Here is a 22,019-nt window from a genome sequence, read left to right on the forward strand (position 1 = left end):
TATGAATGCAGAGTATTCTATTGATTCTATCCGTAAGGCTTGGTGCCAGGTTTTCACAAATAGAAAATCGAAATTAAAAACTAATATCAGTAGCTCCTAGAGCCTAGCTCAAACTCTCAACAAGTTTTCAAAGTTTATGTTTCAAAGCTTTGAAGCCTTTTAGTCAGAATGTGTAGTTTCCTGGTGGACTTAGTTTCTCCATCAAACCAGCCAAGTTATAAATATGTAAGATAAATGTTTCAAAGCAAACATTATGCAAAATTACTAAGCACATGATGAAAAAGCTTTCCGTGTTGACTTTTGTTGTTTACTCTGATCCGTCCCAATGTTTGTACCTGTCACCTGATGAAGGCGAGATCCTGCCCATCCTATCTCTCTACGCTATTTACTCATCAAAGGTTCGATCAACATGACATTTTAGGAGCCACTCCAGGTTGCCTGATCATAAATAGCAGTAACAGTGTTTTCAGTGTCTGTGCTTCTCTGTATCATATTGTTACACGCACTAAGGCTTGAAGTAGAGCTGAGCAAGGCTGAAAATGGCACTGTGAATGTGTATGAGAGGGGAGAAAGAGAGATGGGAACAATCCCACAATCCTTTAGTCCTGTGAGCCCAGCCTGACCCAGCTCTGGCCCAGAGCTCCCCTCTCTCCCCTTCTTCCCCCCTCCCTCCCTCCCCCCCTGCTGAGATAGCAAGTGAAGCAAAATAACTCATTCTGCCACACAATCGCTCCATCGCTCCCCCAACTCGCCCAAGGCACAGACTGCTTTATCCCTCCACCCCCCCTCTCTCCCTCCCTCCCTTTCTCTCGTTCCCTCGCTCCCTCCTCCTTTTTTTTTTTAAACCATCGTAACTCCACCAAAACAAGGGCCTGCACTGGTGAATGGTTTGGCCTTTCCATTGTGCCTGTGTTTTTTGTAGTGCTTGTGTTGTATGGAGTCGGTTGGTGCTTTTGTCTGTGAAGGTTTTTTTTGTGGTTATAAGGTGGGCTTTTGGACAGATCTCGCCTGTGTCTGTGTTGTGTAGCTTTGAGAGCACCATTAGATCACTTTGAAGGGATCCTATTTGAAATAATTCAACCAGTGGAATTGAATATTTATATGGCAACACTGACAACGTTGAAAGAGAGCTCTCATCAAGACACTTGTTGTACTGTACAAAATGTTTTTTTATATTTTTCACAAAATACATTTAGAAAGCTCCATTTTAAATAAAATTAAAATTGAAATATTTGAGAGACAGTGTAGACCTTTCTTTCTCCAAAGCATGAAACTGACGCAGAACCCCTGACGTGCTCATGCCCCAGGTACACTTCAAAATGCAGAACGCAAAGCATGATAGACATGGTCTTCAATTATAAGTAAAAGACTGCGTGATTAGTCGGCAGTCAAAATGTACTCGAAGCCATTGTAATAGAATGTAAAACAAATGCTTACAAAAATGCTTGCAACACAAGACAAATATATATAAAAACAAAATGTTGTGTAAGAGATGAAATACAAAGGCTTTGGTCTGTTTTTACAATCAACAATGGTTAATTCTGATATGTACTTGTAAACAACTGCCAAACACTTATGTTTAAAACTCTGTCAAGCATCTGTAATCATAATTATAGGAATTAAATATTTCTAGTTGCACAAAATCATTTGACAGCAGGACACTATAATACAGCTATATCTAAGAGACAACTTGTACCTTACCTAAAGAACGGTTGTTTTTTTTACAATGCATGAAAATTTGTATAAAATGTATAGAATATTCTTGGGGCAATACAAATGAAAGTAACTTTTATTGTAGAAATTATTTAGGGAGATTCCTAGGGAAGACAAATACTTACAATTGGACATAAACAAGTTGGATTAAATCAATGCCACAGTCTACCATTGAGCAACCATCCCCCCCACACACACATTTTATATCTCAGTAGTTATTGCTCAGCACAGACAGTTTACCCAAACTCAATCTACCCAACAAAACCTTTGCGCTTGTACTTGAACCGAGGCTTGTTACAACCCCAAAGCGAAAAATGATATTACTTTTCAACAATTCCACTGTCCATAGAATACACAATGTCTTTGAATGCAACCAAAGATAAGGACAAAAGCCAATATGGGTAGGTTGAAATGGGGAAATCCTTAAGCCAACATTTTTTTTTTTGGAAAGGAAAACCAACCAGCTGACAGATAAAAGGGCTCACAAACAAGTGTCTTTCCCTCCAGTTGAACTGGGGTGATATGCATCTGTGCAAAAGTCTGGTAGAGGTTCTTGATATAAGCTTACTGAAAAGCCACCATGGGACAGTCGCTCAGGGTTCCGGCCAGTATAAATTAGTGAAAGACCATCAAGGTTTCCCGTCTGTCCATCCGGAGTTGTTCTCATGTTTACGTCATAACATACAAATGAAACTATAGAAATACACCAAAAAGATGGAAATGAAGAAAAAAACGTTGGTACGCTTGATTTAGTTTGTTTGTTTGCTCTGTTCCATGAAAGGCTGTCCAAGTTGATTTTTTTCTTTCTCTCCGTGTTTTGCCTTTTTTTTGTTTTCTCTTCTTCAAGTTTTCATGAGTCCCAAAAGTCACAGAACAGTGCACAATTCCGAAACAAAATAGTCCCCTCCAGGTCCTCCTTTTGCTGTTGTCTGTGTGTGTGTGTGTGTGTGTGTGTGTGTGTGTGTGTGTGTGTGTGTGTGTGTGTGTGTGTGTGTGTGTGTGTGTGTGTGTGTGCGCTGACATGTACATAGAATACTGCCGGAGAGATAGCGGTGCCGTGTCTCAGATGTCTCGTGAGAGAGTCAAAGGGTGAAGTAGCTCTTCTCCTTACTGTAGTCTTGACCAGTACTGAGACATGTCAGGCTCGCCGCCAGGAACTTGGACTGGGACAGAAACTCCTGGGGAGATGAGTCCTGTAGAGAGATGGAGGGAGAGAGAGGAGAGACTGTCAGTCACTGCTACAGAGTGCATCACTTTGTAGTATTTCTTGTCTCAGAATATGGGAACATATTGCACCAAAAAATGAAGTGTACCTGTGGGATAATTTTTGTGTTTTTACAAATTAATATACCTGTTTGTGTTTTTTAAAACTATATTTTGTTGGTTTTATTTACTATTTTAGGATTTTGATTTGATAACTCAGACAACAAGTAGTAATCATTTTTGGTTCAGAGCTCACTGTTGTCCACTGTTGTGACGATTTCAAAGTCATCTGTCCACTACAGAACACTACAAATTGTCACTTCATTTGAAAAATGCAATTCAAAGTTTCAGAGTTCCAGCACAACAAAATAATTTGTTTTAATGTGAAGAAAATATATTATCCTTCTAGTTGGGCCTGGAGATACCTAATAGATGGCTGCTTTCAAAACAAAAAAAATATTTATGTAAATGAGTGGTGTTTCTTTTTTTAATCAGAGGTTAGACCAATACAAACAAGTACAAAAGACATGATGGGGGAATACATGACAACGTGATGTAGTGATGTCAATTGGTACACAGTGAATTCAATTGGACGCATGCATAATTGTACAAAATATGAGATGGATTATGTGATATTTATGTGTATTCTATAATTGATGAAAGGAATATCACATAATCTACAGAGTGGAGTGAGACACTCGGTTAATGACAGTACCCTCCCTAATTAGGATGTATGGTAGCATAACAAAATCAATGGTAGTGATTTTTCACTATCATCACCAAGCAGGTAAACAAGAGGTTCTTTTTCTGCCTACCTGTTGAGGTGTTACCAGAAGGGGCCATTGATTGGCTGTTCATGTGTGCTTGCATATGAGGGGGGGTGTACGTGTCGTAGCTCCGCCCATTCACAGACGGACTCGTGGGCAGCATGCAGGAGTAGGAGGATGCTTGGCTGGGCTATAAACAGAGAATATAGCAATTAGCCGCTGGGTAGGTGCTAACGTACAGCTCTCTTCCAGAATCACTCTGCCATGTTATCTTACAAAAATTAGCTACCATAAGGTTAGCAATGGTATGTTTGTGTGCTTAGTGCCTTTGCTAAAGCTATGAGCTAACGATATTTCCCAAATGCAAAGGCTGGATGTGTAATTCAATAGGATAAAGCGTATGCTTGGTGATGCAACTGTTTAGGAAAGGCTTATGTGTATTTGTGCTAACTTTTATCACTGGTATCACAGCACATTCAAGGACAGACACACACAAACACAAACACAGTATGCTAACAACTAAGGAAGGGGAATTGCCTGTGGAAGACTTACTTGCATAGGCAGGTTGTTGCCCATTGTGAAACTTGGCATAGGAGGCAACCCGCTGTACGTGTTTGTGAGGGCTGTATCCGGTCTGCCTAACATGGACCCTGATGTGAAAGACACTGTAAAGACAACAGTGAATCATGTGAGATTTACATTTGAATTAACCACGATTTGGCTACATTTGTATTTTGAAGCAGCCTAAAAATAAATATTCTATTAAAATATTCAATTTTTTATTTCAGTGTGTATTGCATTCATAATTACACTAATTATATTCCCTTTTTCTCATATCTTTAGCGAAATTTGAACTCTCTCTACAGGTTCCGGTGGTGATTTGCTAGAGCCCGGTCCCTCAGTAGGCTACCTGGTGTTGTGGGCTGTGGCATGGCCTGGTAGACACTTGTGTTGAAGCTGCTGCTGATGGGGATGTGACTGGAGGGGTTGCTGGCCTGTCTACGCTGATTCCGCAGCTTCTCCTCTCGCCTCCACTTTGCTCTCCTGTTTGAGAACCACACCTGCCAACAAGATCAGAGGTGGAAGCAATCAGACCCTGAAGATGCTACGCCATGTACTCCTTGCAACAAGGCATATGAGTATTGAAGTATTGAATAGGACATGTGCTCCTTTTTTAATGAACAGCAAGGCATTATCACTCACCTGTATTCTTGCCTCAGGTAAATCAATTTTGGCTGCCAATCTTTCCCTTGCGAAAACATCTGGATAATGAGTTCTTTCAAATTCTGGGGACAGAATCGAGAAATATAGTTATTATTTATACAAGTATGGGCATAACACACATGAACAATAAGTTCTATGTGTTTTATTCTTATTCCAGGTGTGAGTTAATAGGTCACCTTTTTCCAGAGCCTCAATCTGCTCTTGTGTAAATGATGTCCGGTTTCTCTGCAACTTTCTCTTCAACTGGAGTCGCAACTGGGTTTCGTCAGAGTCCTCCCCGTTAGAGCTAATGGAGTTTGTGTTTTCTCCTGGGCCATCCTGCGGCTGACATCCATCTGTAATACCAAGTAAAGAAAAGTGGGTTAGGACCTACTTTCTTTATATATTTCAGTTCACTTCAGTCTTTCATTTATATATTTATTTAGTCTAATGATGTATGTGAATTACATTTGCATACGATTTAGGGTATTGTTTCCAAGTCCTGTCAAATAGTGAGTTAATGTGGGAAAATACTGTTGTTTGGTGTGGACAGTCTCTCCTCTGATCCTTTATCAGCTCTCAACAATAAAGACGCACTCAAAGGGTTAAGAAAAATGTGTCGAGATGCAATGAGACCTTTTCAGACTCAGCAATGTTTAGAAACCTAAACCTTCTCTCGCTCCCAGAGTACAGCGATTCTTCAATACTATTCACCATATGGGTATTCGTTGAGCCATTGAGGTGACCACCAACACTTGAATAGAGAGAGCTGCTTTTCATCGCGACACAATGCCGCGGGAATAAGGGGAAACCATTAAAGTTTGAACAGAGATGGCCTGCCAAAGTTTTCGTGGGCAGAATTCTCGAGTGTACACAATTGGAGGCGTCGACAAAAGGATTCTCTCAAGGCGCGCATTGCTTGGCATTGTTAAACACGAGGATCCAGTCAGCCCAGCTTTCAGTTCACTGTGTTAACCTCTACGCACTTGTGTCATTAATCAAAGTCTCCTGGGCCGACCCGTTACATGCCACTTTGAGTTTAGCCTATATATTCATCTGAACACCCGAGGGACAAGTAAAAACCCCATGGAAGGAGTGGATAGGTGTTTGCAATAGGCTTATCTAATTCCAAGAGTTTACGCAACTTCGAGTTATGGCAGGCGTTTCCGTGCGCTCGTGTGTTTGCAGGCTACTGCTTTTGTTTCGTCAACAAATCTGATAATTTGAGCGTAATTAATCTACATCGAATTGATGCATGTTTTGATTAAGTTTATTTCTGTGTGTTTTGTTTACAAAAAGAATAATTATACACACTCTCGGTTAGTTACAAAATATCAGTTCCGCTCACTGACAGAAATAATTACAAATAATTGCGTCCTCCAGTGTCATAGATTTGTGACTATAAACTGCGGAATGGCTACAGATGCTTGAAAAGCAGGTATTACTCTGGGTCTGCAATTAAGTTGTCTTGTGTGGTGTGGTGGGCTCAAAGGCCTCACTTTTTAGGGCTAATCCGGCAAAAAAAAGGTTTGCGTCCCATTAGTCTGTACGTCTGACAGACTCCTAACGCTTCGTCTGTGGTTTGTTTTCTTTTTTCTTTCAATGACGGGCTTGGAAATAAAACCATTCTTTGGTATCACTGTGTCTCAATCAGTCAGGCGGAAAACGCGGTGACTATTGAACCAATTGCGGCACCTTTCAGCTGCGGCGAGTGGATCAAAACATTATAAGAGCGTCATTAAAAGAATGTGTACAAATCCTAAAGACGGGTTTTGGAACCGTGTAGAGATAGGTACGGGTGAATAAAAAAAGTCGGGTGGTTTTCTCCTTAGTCGGCCAGTTGCCTTTCCCCAACTCTCCCTTAAATTTTTCAATGTTGCGTGGCATTCGTCAGATGGGGACCATATTTGTTTCATCCCTGAGACGGAACCCTGCCATATGCTTGTGAGGTAATGGACTCTCGACTGAAAGACTGCTTCAATGTCCCAATGTTAAGAGTGAACGTTGGCTGAAAGGCAGGGTAGACACGGTAGGCCAGTTTACTTCCAAAATAACTGGTAGGCCTGTAAGCCGCTACATGTATTGCATGATCTCAGACAGGGAAGACATTTTAATTATTAGGCTATTTCCACATTTAGGCTGGGCTACTGTAGGTAAGCAATTGACAATACATATTGACAACATTAAAGCAATCATTATGAAATTATACAAAAGACTAACACCCTGTTTATTCGAAGTCCTCAGTCCAAGTATAATCTACACTCCATGTTTTTTGTGGTATTAAATGAATGTTCTACATATAGAGTTTACATATTTAGGCATATGTAGGCCTAAATACTTTAGGGTCTACTATCATTTAAACTGTCATGGTAATGTCCGATTCCACAGGGCTGATTAGCTACAATAAATCGATTACTCATTCTAAGGTATTATTGTTTGCTTGGAATTTGTAGGCTGCTAACAATATGTTTTATGTTCATAGTTGGAAAATTGTCTTTTGTTTTAAATAGTATTGTGTTGCCCTAAAACCGCCGAGTGTAATTGGCGCACTGTGCCATGTCTTGTCCAGAGGTCTCCGGTGGACATTTACTCTCCAGCTGTCTCTCCCAACTAGACGCCTGTGCATGTTGTATTAATGAGAGACTAAACGATCTCTAATGAGCAATTACATAGCGATGGGGCTGTTCCCATCACAAATTCATGCGTAGGACAGAATCATCCTTTGTACCGAGATCCCGCACACGGTTTCTCCGCTCTATCTTCCAGTGGTGGGGGTGGATGACAGGGGCATGGAGAGGGTGCACGGGGGTAGGGGTGCTGAGGGCGAATTGTTGGATGGACACCTACTCTGAAAAGATGGACAGTAGTCACGCAAGTCCTCTGTAGAGACAGAGGCGGTATTGAGATGGATGATTAATTAGAGATTAATTGGTTGCGAGGTGAGGATCCTGCACTAATGGACGAACTGCATTTGAGTTGTAACCTTGTTTCATCCAAGCTGGGTTTGCCGATAACGGTGTCTCTTAGAGTTTTACAAAGACTTGAAAGGTATAGCTTACTACAGTTATTTACTTTTCTCCGCATTTCCCAACACATCTCTTAAATGAGTTCCCCTAAGCGAAACCTTCCTACGGATACCTTAAGAGGGTGAATCAATTTTTCTGGAATCGATTATTATCATTCATGTAGAATTGAGCATGCGTAAAACGAGCATGATGGGCATGATTCATCTTGGAACGCTGGTGATCATTATTAGCAAGGACATCAACAAGAAATATTATCAAAGTCAAAATGTAATGTTGCCAGACGGTTCAAGGCTTCATGTTACTCATATATTTGTATTTGCAAGGGATTCGAAATTAACTTTTTACTTTTTCTTTTCTTTAATAAAGCACAAAATGCAATGCAACACATCCAGAATATTGTAATACGTCCAGCCACTAGCACAACATTCGTAGTTGTTTTAACTGAAAACTGTGTTAAGGCACAGCTAAGAGTGGTCCAAGCCAACCTTACGAAAGTTTCTCTTAGAGAAAGTCTAGGCCTACTTAGCTACGGACGTTCTGGGAAACACATCGAAACCTTAAGGGGAATTTTAAGTCATAATTTAGGAATGACTTGGCGTTAAGAAGACTTTAGAAAACCCTGTCCTGAACCGTTGGCAACACAGGCAAACGTATTTATTTACATTGTGACATCCAAAAATGCAAATACCACCATAAGCAACCTAACCATTATTGTCATTAAAGAAATGCAGTCAATTAACTTGAAAACCCAGGAATCATATGTTAGAAATAAAGCTGCATTAATTATTAGGCTACAAATCATTATTTTAAAAATACATTTCTTAGAAAACGGCAATTAACTGACTAAATTATCATAGGCAAAGTTACTCATGAGAACAAACATAATATCGGCAAACGCCAGTTGTTATTGACTTGGCTTTATGATTATTATTATAATCATAATACTAATAAAAATGATAGCCATATATATATATGTGTGTATATATATGTATATGTATGTATACACACTTGTAATGTATAGTAATAGTAATGAATTTGTGACAGACGTTATTAAGCCTCACCTTGATTTGGTTGCCCGGGTACAGAAGTTCCAGGGTACCACCCCGGGCGGGTTCCCCACGTGCCCGTCTGCCCGTTGAGCATTCTCAGCTTGTCATACATGCCATCTGCACCCATCTGTTGCTTTTCGCTAGCCAGGTTGCGAAGGACTCTGTTTATCGACGACACCTGAAAGACATCAACAAAAGTACCTTTAGGTTCAAGGCCTCAAAGCAAACCAGCCGACGTGAATGTCATTCCAGCGTCAGTTATTATCTGTAAACTGTTGCTGACCATGTGACATGTGATTTAATCTCAAATCTATTCAATAATAAAAACAACTACAACAATAATAATACACGTAATGATAATAATAATAATAATAATAATAATTACAACAATAATACTGATGTTATTACTATTACAAGACGATAATTATGATGATGATGATGTATCAAAGTAATCAATGCATTATTTCTGTATTGTGCAGATAAGGCACATCCTATGGTAGGCTAATAATATAGCATGGATCAGTGGTCATCTAGTGTGAAATCATTTCAGGTAGTAAATTAAATTAGCCAATAACTCACACTTACGCTAGGTATATTGTCGTTGGTGCACACGCCGTCTGACAGAAGTCTGTCGCGGATTTCCCAGGCAAAGATTGAGGGACACTCCCTTTTGTACTGTGCGATTTTACCGACCACTTCGGGCGTTGCTACCCGCGGTTTGCTGCCTCCAATTGCCCTTGGTCTGATGGAGCCAGTCTCATAATATCTGCCCAGGATCTTACTCACGCACCCATTTGACACCTGGATAGAAAACAATAGGCACAATTCACATACATTATTTAAGACAACTGCGAAATTTTTAAGTATGCGTCAAACAATGATAAGCTTACGTGTTCATTGTCCAGCACTTGGACTTTTGCATCAACATGCATCTATAACACAGAAAATATACCTTAAGCTAACAGAAAGTATAAACTATAATAGATTTCCTAAAAACATCAGTTGTTATGACAACATGTAATATAGCGACGAATCTTAATTGGATGGTTGCAACACTGGTGGCAAAGTTGTCACTGGAATGCCAGTGTTGCCAATGATACTCAAAATCAGAAAAACAGCTTTTAGTTTCTTTAGGAACAAAGTGGTGATTGGTGTTCCTGTTATTGATATTTCCTAGAGATATGATGTATGGCTACATTATACGAAATTCTTCGTAAAAGATGCTATTAAACAAAAGGTTACCTGCAGGATCCTGGAGATGTCGCACGGCCGCGCACCGCTGTGAGCGAGCTCAACGATTTTCTGTCTGGTTGAGTCCGGCAATGGTCTTCCGTTAACAAATACACCACCAAGCTGGTTCACGCCGCTGTGACCTAGACATAGACACGGAGACATTGTCGACAACGTCAGTCACTTGAATATATCGTAATAGTCTATGTTACCAATAATCGAGAAACATGGTTCCACTAGTTTTGAGTTTTCGGCAGTGAGCAGATATGAATGATAGAAAATGTTGTTGAAACATGCAGAAACAACATAACGGTGCGGTTAAACATTAAGAGTTTCAACATTTAAATGAATCCAAAGTACAGGCACATCGTAATGGAAACGAAGACCTTGCCATTAACTAGAAGTCATTTCATTTCTTTTCAATGCACCAATACTTTCATCTCAGTCATGCTGTATTACTTTCTGCCTTCAATAAATGCATACATTACACATCAAACATAAAAAACAAACATCCTTAGCAATCTGAAAATGGATGCTCAAAACTGAACTTCACTCGTATCATACTGTCAGTAAATAAACATGTAGCGTATTCTTTAAAATGTTAAAATACAGCCGAACTTGAAAACATCCATAATCTCACCAAAAGCGTCTGTGCAGCAATGACAACACAATGCCCATAAGAAGCAACTCCTTAAAGCATAAAGTTATTGCAATATAAAACAGGAGCTATTAATTAGCAATTAATTGAGTACCTAATTATTTGGATCTCGCAGCGATAACAAAAGTCCAATGAGTGAAAGCGATGCACCACCAAGCCTTGAACCAAATCAAACCGAAGCCTCCCCGGAGTGCCTGCGTTTCTGTTCTCACTCCCTTCCCCACTGACGCTCACCGTTAGTTTGACTCCGGGAGCGCCAGCTCCTTAGCAATAAATAAGCTCCAAATATAGAAGAGGGGAAAATATGATGAGCCTGCCTGACATTTGTCTTTAAAATAAAGCTAGCTGCACGTCAAGTTTGAGCTTAATTTCTGGAAATAGGCGGAAGTCGCCTCGGATCATGCATGGAAGGCTAATTGAAAAGATCAGTTGGAGCACTTGTGGCAGGCATGTCACTTTATGACACTGCTCTGCTTTTGAAAATCGCATCGTCACGACAAATAGTAGCATGATAAAACGACCCTTTCTGTCTGCATTTGGATATCACTCAGATAAAATTGGACTCTACTAGTTTACCCTTCAAGGGAGGCTTCATTTTAAGGTAGCTAAGGGCTATGCGCGGGCACGAGGACGTGAGCGCGCATGATTCTTAACATATTAAAACTGACATACAGTGTTTTTTCTCTTGTTTGTATTTGGCAACAAATCCTGCAGCCGCTACAGCCCCGTTGAGTTCAGGTTGTGGGTTACAACACATGGCAGTAGGCTGCATTTAATATTAACATAAAGCATAAAGATTTTTTACAAGGCTGTAACTTAAATGCAAATTAACTAATGGTCAGAATAACGGAAATGTATTCTACAGTGACCTCGGTTGCGAACTAATGTGTAATAATCTTACTTAAACAAGGTCCAGAATAATGGGAAATCCATTATCATCCTCTCTATCTTCTGTAATTCCAGGATTAAGTGGATTAAACAGGCTCTTGAACATAAGTACAGCTGCATTTAAGGTTTATTGGCCTTGAACTCTGTTCCTTTATTTATGATATTTAAATAAATCTGTGTGATGGATAAAAACGTCAGATAAAAATAACACATAAAATTCCAAAGCACAAAAGGTCAAGCCTTAATCATCTTGTAATTCCCAACGGTATGCGCTCTGGATGCTGCCCGGTGGCGATCATTATGCGACTTGTATTTTATTGCTCGTCAGCTAATGGGAAAACATATGTCGACAATTCGGATGCTCCCCAGCATATACACCCAGAAGTTAAGAACACAAAGCGCGGGGAACCCGCCGCGACCTTTAGACAAACCCAGGGCCTCATCCGACTGATATCTCCAAGACAACTCGCACCAGAAACCACACGTCGTAATATTGCACCCTCCTATTAACATCCATTCAAGCCAGATAAGGAGGTGGATGGCCAGTGTTTTGTTTTGATTGACCTTTAGACATAATACAGAGAAATCCAACGCATTTTCCAGCAAAGAAAAAATAAATGAAGCAGCTGTGGCTAGTCTGTCTGTGTGTGTGTGTGTGTGTGTGTGTGTGTGTGTGTGTGTGTGTGTTTGTTTGTGTGTGTGTGTGTGTGTTGTGCCAAACACTGCACTGGCAGAGCTGAATATACGTAACCATATCATAACACAAGTAAATAATTCCACACACCTTCATCACAGACGTCATACACCTCTTGTCCAGCAGCAAGAGAAAAATGTTCATATGGTTATTTTACCAAACCTGAAATATAACAGCCTCACACATACTTTCCTTCATCTTGGAAAAGTCTACCAAAATTATAATTAGAACGTAGAGTTATATGTAAAATATTTATTGAGCATCTTCGCTCCTTTTTATATCTATGATGTTTCCCAGTGACTGCCTCAAGTCCTAGAAACCGTTTTTATGAAATAACGAACATTCCCCATATTTTCTGCACTGGCCCTTTCTGCAGCGCTTATCAGTTATGCGACTTGGCAGCCATTGCCAACGGTAATGCAGACAGCTCTGCAATTATTTAATATCAAGTCAAGCAGAAACAAAATATCCCCATTGCCTCTCTCCATTTGAATACGCGCATGTTGCGCGTGTACGTGTCAGTGGATGGTGCTGAATAAACAAATAAGCACTACTTCTGCCAGGTATATTTTCTCACGTGCAACCTGTGTAGGCCGACTAAGTTCAGTTGTTTATGTAAATTAAATAGACTTTAATAGTAAATTAAATATTCGCGTGAAAAGGCCTATAGGCCTCGTCTAAACTTGAAGGCTACCTATAGTGCAGCATCTGTCTTAACATGGCAGTTCACACAAAGGAATTTACACAAAATAAAATACAACTCCATGCATCACAGCCACGACAACAGAGGCACAATGAAACCCCATTGTAAGAAGTAAACAAATATAATCCTCATCATCTTAATTACGTTAAAATATTTGTACTGCTCTTTCCAGTACGGGTATACGTTTTATCTTTAGGTCATAACATGGACAGCCGGTACTGCGACTGAGACTTTCATTATTGCAGATGTGGCGGCAAACAATTATACAAATGTAAATCCACTTACTGTTCTGCATCATCGACGCCACACCAGACTCCCACGCGGCTTGATTGTGGTATTCTATAAGTAATACATAAGAAACTGATTAATGTGGAGTATTCCAAAGGTGTTTCTATTTCAGACAAATATTTACAGCTATTTACAAGACACTTATAATTTTGTTGTGGTTGTTCTTGTTATGAGATTTTCTGAAATTCGAGGGAATTGCGGATGATAGTTTGATGCACCAACACCAAGGTGGCAAAATGTAATGATTTGATATATCCTTTTTTTCTCCGTGCATATTTGAACTTGCCTGGAAACAGAGTTGACTGTCCACTTTAAAACAATTTAGCCCCTCATCTGCCGCTGACTACTTAATGCCTTCCTAGGACAAAGCAAAACAGTATATTAGTAGGCTACACCCCCTGAACAGTTTTACTCCCATGTGTTATTAACTGCTGTTTGCACAATTCAGGATTGTCCAGACGTGTAGGCCATCTTTCAGTTATCCTGTAGGCTTACGAATTAGTTTAAAGTCATTCTTATTACTCCAGTTTATTTTGCATTGTCAACATGTTTAGCTTTATATTACATATTTAATTAATTAGCTGTGTTTTTTTTGTTTATATTTATTTATATATATCATTAGTATATATATTATTTTGCTTTAGTTCTGCATGTTATGTGTCAAGGGTGTCCAACGTTTTTGTAGTGGTTTGCAAACTAAGTTTTTACTAGTCCCCGTCCTCTTTAGATCTTCTCTTCAAAAGTACAGTGACACATGCTGTCTACTTTGCCTCAGTGCTTTGAAAAGTAGGAACGGGAGGGGGTGAAGGCAAGCCAACAAAGCCTGCTGGATCTCAACAATGTGGCCCTTTCTACCGCTATCCCAAAACCCGGCGTGCAAACCTCGGCCTCCCTAACTAGCAACACAGCCTCCCACTAAACGTACCAACAACTCCAGAATACAAAGAGCGGAGGGCACCCAACCCCCAAGCACCGAGCATACACCCACACCAGCATCACTGTCACAGTGATGGCCGTGACCTGGTGCCCGCACACCAATGTGTTTTTTGTTTGTAACGTTTGGGGAAATAGAAAAGTAATTTCGCGTTATAAATATCTGGAGGTAATTGTGTAACTGGTGTGAGTTGTTAGGGGTTGTAAAAAAGATACAACAGCTCAGTAGGGTGCTCAATTGGAAAAAGACAATTGCAATAAAGGGCCTATTCAGTGACATTGCTTAAAAAGGGGGCCAGTGAAGGAGTCTGGACTTTCATTTTCTCTCTCGGCACAAAAAAATTACCCCTTGAATGCTTTCTTCTCATCACTCTTGATTCGCAAATGTAATTCATAGCGTGTTTGATGTGATTGTGAAAAAAACATGTTGGACAAGTAAACAGATTTACCCATTATTCACAATATTATATTTTCTTGACATCTTGATTTTTTTCTGTTAGTAAAATTGTACCGATTCCCCAACCATGAATGAGGAATAACTTGGGGATAGCTAAAAAAAAAAAAAAACAAACATAAGGTTAACTTGTCCCCTGACTGTCTATTAACTAGTTATCGGGTTTTATTATTTGGGCAAAAGTGATTTTGTTCAATTATAAAACACATATTTAAGTAATGTAGTTTTGTGGGGTCTTGCATTTGCAACCGTGAGTGGTCCTCGGTACTTTGCTGAAGTTGAGCATTTCCCTTGTCATGCTTTCGGCTCTATTCGTGTAGCTGTTAATTATTTATTCTTGGTACCAAACTCGGTCGATGTTGTTGTATTTAACTAGGTCTAATCTGCATTTCTTTCCCCTCTAATCCCTAACTACAATCGCCTTAATTAAACATGCTTATTCAGGACAGAGTATCCTGCAGTAACAACATTCATATGCATACATACATCTGTATCTATACAATGGCACCGTAGGAAGTTACGAGCACAGTGTAATTTACATGCAGTAATCATCTTAGTGTTATCTTTTATTTAGTGATAGCTTAGTGCTCAAGTTATTTGGCGTTCATCCCCATCCAACTGTTTAAGAAACATCTAACTGTTTAAGAAGCAATTGTCAATTGTGCTAAAACTATTCTACTTTAAATATTTAAGCAAAATATGTTGCAGGTTACCCAGGATCTATTCCATATCTATTTAAAGGTGTAGTCTAAATGAAATATAATTTTGTTGCATCATTATTTGACATTTGATATTGGCCAGCAATACCGACTTGGGCTGCCAGCGAAAGCTTGTCATTTACAATCATAGAGGTCGCTATTTTTAAATACATGAAAATGGCTTTTGTTTCATTTTTCTGTAAGTGCACGCAGAGAACAGAAAACTAACAAGGCCTAGTGCGCTCCCAGTGCATTTTTAGAGAAAGCGCTCGGTTGAATCGCTCGGATGATTCAAACTGACACCTTTCCTCAACGGGTCATTGCGTCCCCATTCTCCATACTAAACACAGTCTAGGCCTAACGTGACTTTTTACTCTTCGCTGTCATAAATAAGCATTAAGCTATCTACAAACACCAACAACGTCTTATTAAAAAAAAGCGAACAAAGCAGGTTAAAACTTCTCATGGAAAAGGGACGTTTCCAACTCTTGACAGAAACTTCAGTTTATTTGTTCTTAGGGGGCATGTTGCCCACAACGTGGACTCCACTGCCATACTAGACAAGCATAGTCTTATTATAAATGCAAAAGGGGATAGTAATAATAATAATAATCATAATAGCAATAATAATAATAATAGGTCGCGTCGATACTATTGTTATAACAATAGCACCACTGCGTATCAGGTTGTTTTCTGTAAACGTTTTTAACCAAAGTGCCAAAAGTAACTTAGTCACTGTTGCACTGCATTTTGCAACGCGTAAACAAACTTTTAGTAAAGGGACATAATCAACACTCACCTTTCTGAGGCATCCTGCTCCGCCGCCGAATTCCTTCTTGGTAAGTTTGTATGCGTATTAATCACCCAGTAGTTCTCTTTAAAAAATACCCTTTGTTATTTCAGGCAAAAATAGTTTTTCCAACGGGTTTCAAGTGAAGAGGAGCAATCCCTGCGAAGGAAACAAAGATTGACAGTGAGCGGAGATGTCAGAGAAGCCGAGTGACCGAGAATGTGCGCTCGCGTGTGAGTGAGTGAGTGAGTGAGTGAGTGAGCGAGCGAGGGAGGGAGAGAGAGAGAAAGGGGGAAGAGAGAAAGTGAACGAGAGAGGAGGAAGTGGGGGAAGAAGAGAGAGCACACCTATGCTGATTGGTGATGGTACAAGTGTATTAATGTATGTGTTCCTGGTCTCGCCTCCACGGCTCTTCACTGGCCCATTAGCGAAGTCTGACCTCTGTCATCACCTCCCAGCAAACACTTCCCTGTGCGCCTCTCGCCATAGCGGGAAACGGGGCCGAGCCGGGGAGAGAGGCGCTTCTCAAACCCACTAATCAGCCCACACATGCAAATTCACTTCGCCTCCTTCATTCTCTCTCTCTCTCTCTCTCTCTCTCTCTCTCCACATACACACACATACACACACACAAAATTGCCTAATGCAATGCTACAAGGCTGCTTGGATGCCCATTGGACGGTCTAACCCTTTCTCACCGATAGAATCTGTTTCCCTGTGAGATTTTTGTACCACGAAACTGATGGTGTTCGTTTGGAAATGTAGGGGGCGCACTGGGAACAACATGTGAAACGGATGTGAGCCCTTAAATAATATTCAATGTAGGCTAGACTTTCCGTGTTCTTGGAGCATACATTTGCTTACCATACAAATGTAATCAGTTTCATTTATTCAGTATTAAAAATAACTGTATTACACACACGCTGAGAATGACTTTAAGCCAACTAAGCTTATGAATTTGTAAGCTAGACTTTTAAACGTGGAATCGATCAATATACCCTATTTAGCCTACTTCATCGGAGATGACAAGTGTTTGGAGATGTGGTCCTCAGGAAGCCGGACTGCCGGACAAGAACAAGGTCCACAACTGATTCTCAAAGCGAACCTGTTTGCACGGTGCATTAAGAGCACTTCCAAATGGCTTGTAGTGTACTCGGTAAAACAATTGCAAACACTCTACACGTGCCTTTGTTGACATTGGTGTTTTAGTGCACCTTAATATAGACACTTTTGATAAAGTAACTTTTACAACTTCTTACGTAGAACAGCATATATTAACGGGCTCACGTGAATTTCATTTTGTTTTGTGTGTGTTGACGGGGACAGACCGAGTTACACGTTTAAAGTGATGTCTTTGCATCCACGACCATGCGCTTCTGACTGGCATGTTTTGAATGCCCAGTCATTAGCGCACACCTCAGTAGACTGCAAAGCGACCTTGCCGCGCTCGCATTCGAGTTTCCACTCATGGTACCAGCCTCTGCTCTGGGTGTTCCAGCGGGATCCTCCAAAGGAACAGCTCGGATAGAGCAGGGATTGTGACAAAAGGAAGGGGTGCAGAAGGGGGTGGTGGGTGTTTTGGAACGCTCGGAGCATAAAATGAAGTCGTGGTGGCATACACTTGACTTCCCTTGACATGTGAAAAGTGTTAAAAGTCAACGCTCATCAATAAACTATCTGGAAGGTGAATGAGAGCCCCTGACAACCATTGCATTCCTAACTGTGTTACAATGAGGAGACAAACGACACTGCCAAAGAGTCTGCAGCGGCCTCAAAAGGGGCCTCAATAGGAGAAGGATAATGAGGCGAGCGGACCGTCAAGAACTGCTCTCCAAAGTCCTGCGGCGGTGCTCTCACTAGCCGAGTGTTTTCTTCAAATAACTTGTTCTCATACATGCTTTTCCACCGTGTTTGTTCTACTAGAGCTTCGTGTGCAAAAAATGATCACTGGTTACTCTATATGATCTGCTATCGGATGAAATGGCGCCTCTGAGGTGAAAGTTGTTTCTCCTTCCTTCCACTTAGAGAAAAGGACTCGGATGCCATGCAAATGTTTACTGTCAGTTTCATGGGAAGACGGATTGGACCACGAGGAGCTGGTGAGTGCAAGAGTCTGTGGGGCCAGCTATGTCATTATTCGTCTGAAATAGGCTGAATAGCCTAGTTTATGTGGTCCCAAATGTAGAGATTGTGACCATTTAGTGGAAGTAGGCTCTTAGAAACTCCCCAAAGCGAAGAAAAAACTTAACACAAGAAAGCGAAACGAAGAAAAAAAACTTCTCACCCCATGAGAAAGCCAGTCCTTTACTGGTGTAAACCTCCATGAATGTTGAAAATGAGTTTGCTAAATGCACCCACAATGGACTTTGTAAGCATGGCAGGTGAAAATGTGATATGCCAGCACAATGAAGTGGTCAATTTTGCTCGACCTCAAGATTGACCTGCTCTCAGATACAAGTAAATGACCATAAGTTAATGTATGCTACACTGTGACCATGCTATATCAAACACGCCAATTTGTTTGACTTATCATCCAGTTTACAAATGATATATTTACAAACCTGCTTGCTTCTGTTCTTTTCCGCAGTTGATTTACAATCCCCTGACGAAACGTCGTTTTTTCCTGGAAATAATTCCCGATATTACATTATTGATTTCTTCTTGAAATCCGTACTTCCCTCTTTTTCAATTCGGCTTCTTTACCACGATAAGAAAAAAAGATAGAACGATGATGGTAACATGCACTTCAACCCAAGGCCAGTCAGATATTATCTGACGGATAAAGACAATGTATAGCTGAAAGTAGGTTCTGTGCATGAAAAAGTGCTACAGGCCTGTTTTATCTCTTTTGGTGGAATCCCATGGTTTCCCGGCTTTAGATAGCCTATTATTATCTTACACACTATCAATTAGCCCGACTTGGATTAGCAACTGCTAATTCAGGGTCTTGAAAATAAATCTTAATCTTGTCGCTATTTTCCCCCGGGGCAAAGTGGTCTTAGTGCCCCCTCTAGAAAACTTTTAAACAACAACACAAAAAATCATACGGGGTGGGATGGAACGAATGCGCCTGACGTCATTGTTGGAAGAGGAAGGGGGTGTCTGAAAACATCAGAAGATAGGCCTACTGGCCATGTTAGATTTCTGAATTGTTTCGGTTTGCAGGAAAGGCTTATTGACAATAAGGGGGAACTTCTTCAGGATTGTTTTATTCAATAAGTTAGTCTCGTGAGAATGTGAGAGTCATTTTTCCTTGGGTGGACAGGGTCACTAGATGGAATGTTAAACTGGCACTGATTCATTGGAGTGAGCCTGACTTACATTTAACTGAAGACACACACTGTTTTAAATCCAAGTATGATTTGGCCTATGTCTTCACACCAGGCATTACATTATTTAACGTTTCACAGTATTAAAATTACTAGTTTTAGTTAAAAGTATATTTGGTCGCAGTAAAATGTTGTTATAGGACCCATTGTAGAACGAATTTACACAGATTATATGTACCAATCGATTACAAATAAAATTATAATATCCCACAAGATGACAGCCCTGCACTTTCACATACCGGAGAGATCTACTCTGAATTATCAGACCGAACTATATCACTATTTACGTCAGTGTCTGAATATTAGTCTTTGAAGCATACATTGTATACATGATATTATGATACGGCCATCGTTAATGGTGTTTCATCATATGGTGTAATGTCCTTTCAACTGTCATTAGGAAATTATTCCAATTGGCCTATTACAGAGAGTCTATATGTAGCCTACTATGTCAGGTACTGCAAAGATTCATCCATGGGATAAAAGTATGCATATGTCCCGAGTTTTTTTTAATCGTTTCTTTTCTTTGATCTATGATTCTTCTTTTATTGCAATATTTCAGGAATTGACCAGAGCCAGAGGCTGAGTAGGCTTTGTAGGATTTAAGTAGGCCTGCACTTGAGAAGCTGTTTGCCTGATTCTTAACGGCAGAGGTTTGTAGGATGTGTTACACAAGTCTATAATATATGGTATTTAGTCTAGGTCTTATCTAGGCTAATTTAGCTTAGGCCTACACAGTGTAATCTTACTGCAATGTTCTCTACTTTTTGATGTCAGAATTCAAATGTAGCAGAAATAAGAGGACATTTAGATTTTATAAGACCTGATTTGAGTCGCCCTGTTGCTGTATTAAACGTGTTTTCTTGACAGCGCCCATGGGTCATCGCAAAAGCTGTGACAGCTGCAGAAACGCGATATAAAATAAACGTGCCTATAATTAGGGAGGTGGGTCTCACACCACGGACAGCGATTCTTAAGGGAGATGCTGAAACAGTATTAAGTGTTAAGCATTAAGTGTGAACCCATTGCCTGAAAAGTGAAGTAGCGTTTCAATTTTGAAGTGAGTGCCTTCAAATATAATTATTACAATTATATTGAAGAAGAAGAGAAGCCAGATGGTGGCGATTATTATTGTTGTTATGATCATTATTATTATTATGGCGTTCTTGTTATTGTTTTTTTTTTCAATTATCTTAAAACTGTTAAATAGTGTAAAATATAACGTGCCATTTTCTGCTCAATTTTACCACTCGGTGTTCTAATAACAAAAGCTCAAATGCAGTGTAAAAAACTCTGAAATGGTTTGTCAGAGAGATTTTTGTCATACTCAGGGACCGTAAATATTTTCCAACACATAGAGTAGCCTACGTCTGCCAGAAGTGTTAGAACGCGCAATGATATTCTACCTCAGGGATAATGATGGATGCAGACTAGTGTTCTCCCACTAACAGTCCTGAAAGTTGTAATGGTGGGAATAGCCTACTGGTGTGCAGCACACGCTCATCGATGCCTGGCAGAATAAAATTAAGCACACAAATTCAAGCGTGCGCGAAATTAGGTAGGCTAGGCTACGGAATTAGACTGTATTGTGAATTTAAGCTCCCGCTTGCAAACGAATCGCAAACCCTGCTCTCGTTTATTTTACGACTTGCTTCTTAACAGAGAGAGTATCATCACCAGTGGTTACGAAGAAGCCAGAAAACATCCTACGGGTCCGGGTTAAGTGTTTAAAAAAAAAAATCACTTACCTGGCTAATCACGAGCATCTGACGTTATATCCCGTGTATATCAAAACTTGTTTTTTTTCACCCATAAATGAATTTGAATTCACGTTATGTGTCCTCTTTTGTCACTTTTGGATCCTTTCTCTCGGTTGAAATGTCAATGCGACTGAAAAAAGCGTTGTGTGTCTAACCCCTAACTTTCTCTTAATATCAGCCTCAAACTAGGCACTGATTGGTCAGAACGACAGGGCGACGTCACCTTGGAAAACACTTCTCATGCAGCCGGACAAGGGAAGTTCTATGCAGCGTATAGCCTATATACGCTTTAGACCGTGTAGGTAGTGAGCTTGCCAGATATCGCACTGAACTTTGACTAGTAGTGAAGATGGAACCGACGGTTTTCATTCAAAGGCAACCGAATTTTGATATGTAACGAAAATCCAGTCAGAGACTTTCCAGAAATTGATCATGCACTGTTCACGTGGAAATATAAGAATATCTGTCGTTTTGCCATTTGTTCGTGGTTATATACGAATTTGGCTCACTGTTGAACTGAAATATAGAACACTACATGACTCTTTCATTTCATTGTCGTTTAAATGATAAATACATATTGGAAAGCATGTCCCTGTCTTTTCCGGTGGCCACCTCATACTGGTTTGTCTTATA

The 22,019-nt window shown here is 40.2% G+C and overlaps 1 protein-coding gene across 13 annotated transcripts; it reads right to left on the minus strand.

Annotated features, from left to right (window-relative positions):
• Positions 1–240: 240 nt before the first annotated feature.
• On the minus strand, positions 241–21,656 carry pax6b (paired box 6b). Of its 13 annotated transcripts, none has more exons than XM_031569146.2 (14): positions 21,375–21,656; positions 16,307–16,456; positions 13,420–13,473; positions 12,522–12,545; positions 10,204–10,334; positions 9,852–9,893; positions 9,541–9,762; positions 8,974–9,139; positions 5,084–5,242; positions 4,887–4,969; positions 4,594–4,744; positions 4,236–4,348; positions 3,732–3,873; positions 241–2,906 (listed from the first exon to the last, which is right to left on the minus strand). In XM_031569146.2, the coding sequence occupies exons 2-14, from the start codon at positions 16,317–16,319 to the stop codon at positions 2,821–2,823; spliced, it is 1,386 nt and encodes a 461-aa protein (XP_031425006.1). In that variant the 5' UTR covers positions 16,320–16,456; positions 21,375–21,656; the 3' UTR covers positions 241–2,820. The 13 variants fall into 13 exon arrangements, with proteins under 13 accessions (XP_031425006.1, XP_031425013.1, XP_031425012.1 ...); XM_031569153.2 differs by lacking the exon at positions 21,375–21,656 and adding an exon at positions 13,709–13,776 and having other exon boundaries at positions 16,307–16,544; XM_031569152.2 differs by lacking the exon at positions 21,375–21,656 and adding an exon at positions 13,709–13,780 and having other exon boundaries at positions 16,307–16,544.
• Between the last annotated feature and the right edge of the window lie 363 nt (positions 21,657–22,019).

Source organism: Clupea harengus, chromosome 6, assembly GCF_900700415.2.
Source record: "Clupea harengus chromosome 6, Ch_v2.0.2, whole genome shotgun sequence".
Classification (NCBI taxonomy): Eukaryota; Metazoa; Chordata; class Actinopteri; order Clupeiformes; family Clupeidae; genus Clupea; species Clupea harengus.

Coding starts and splice junctions, on each gene's coding strand:
- pax6b (XM_031569146.2), bottom strand. Junction 9,140..9,540: donor ACAATATACCTAGCGTAAGT/GTGAGTTATTGG, acceptor GATGTCTTTCAG/GTGTCGTCGATAAACAGAGT. Junction 4,745..4,886: donor TACCTGAGGCAAGAATACAG/GTGAGTGATAAT, acceptor TCTTGTTGGCAG/GTGTGGTTCTCAAACAGGAG.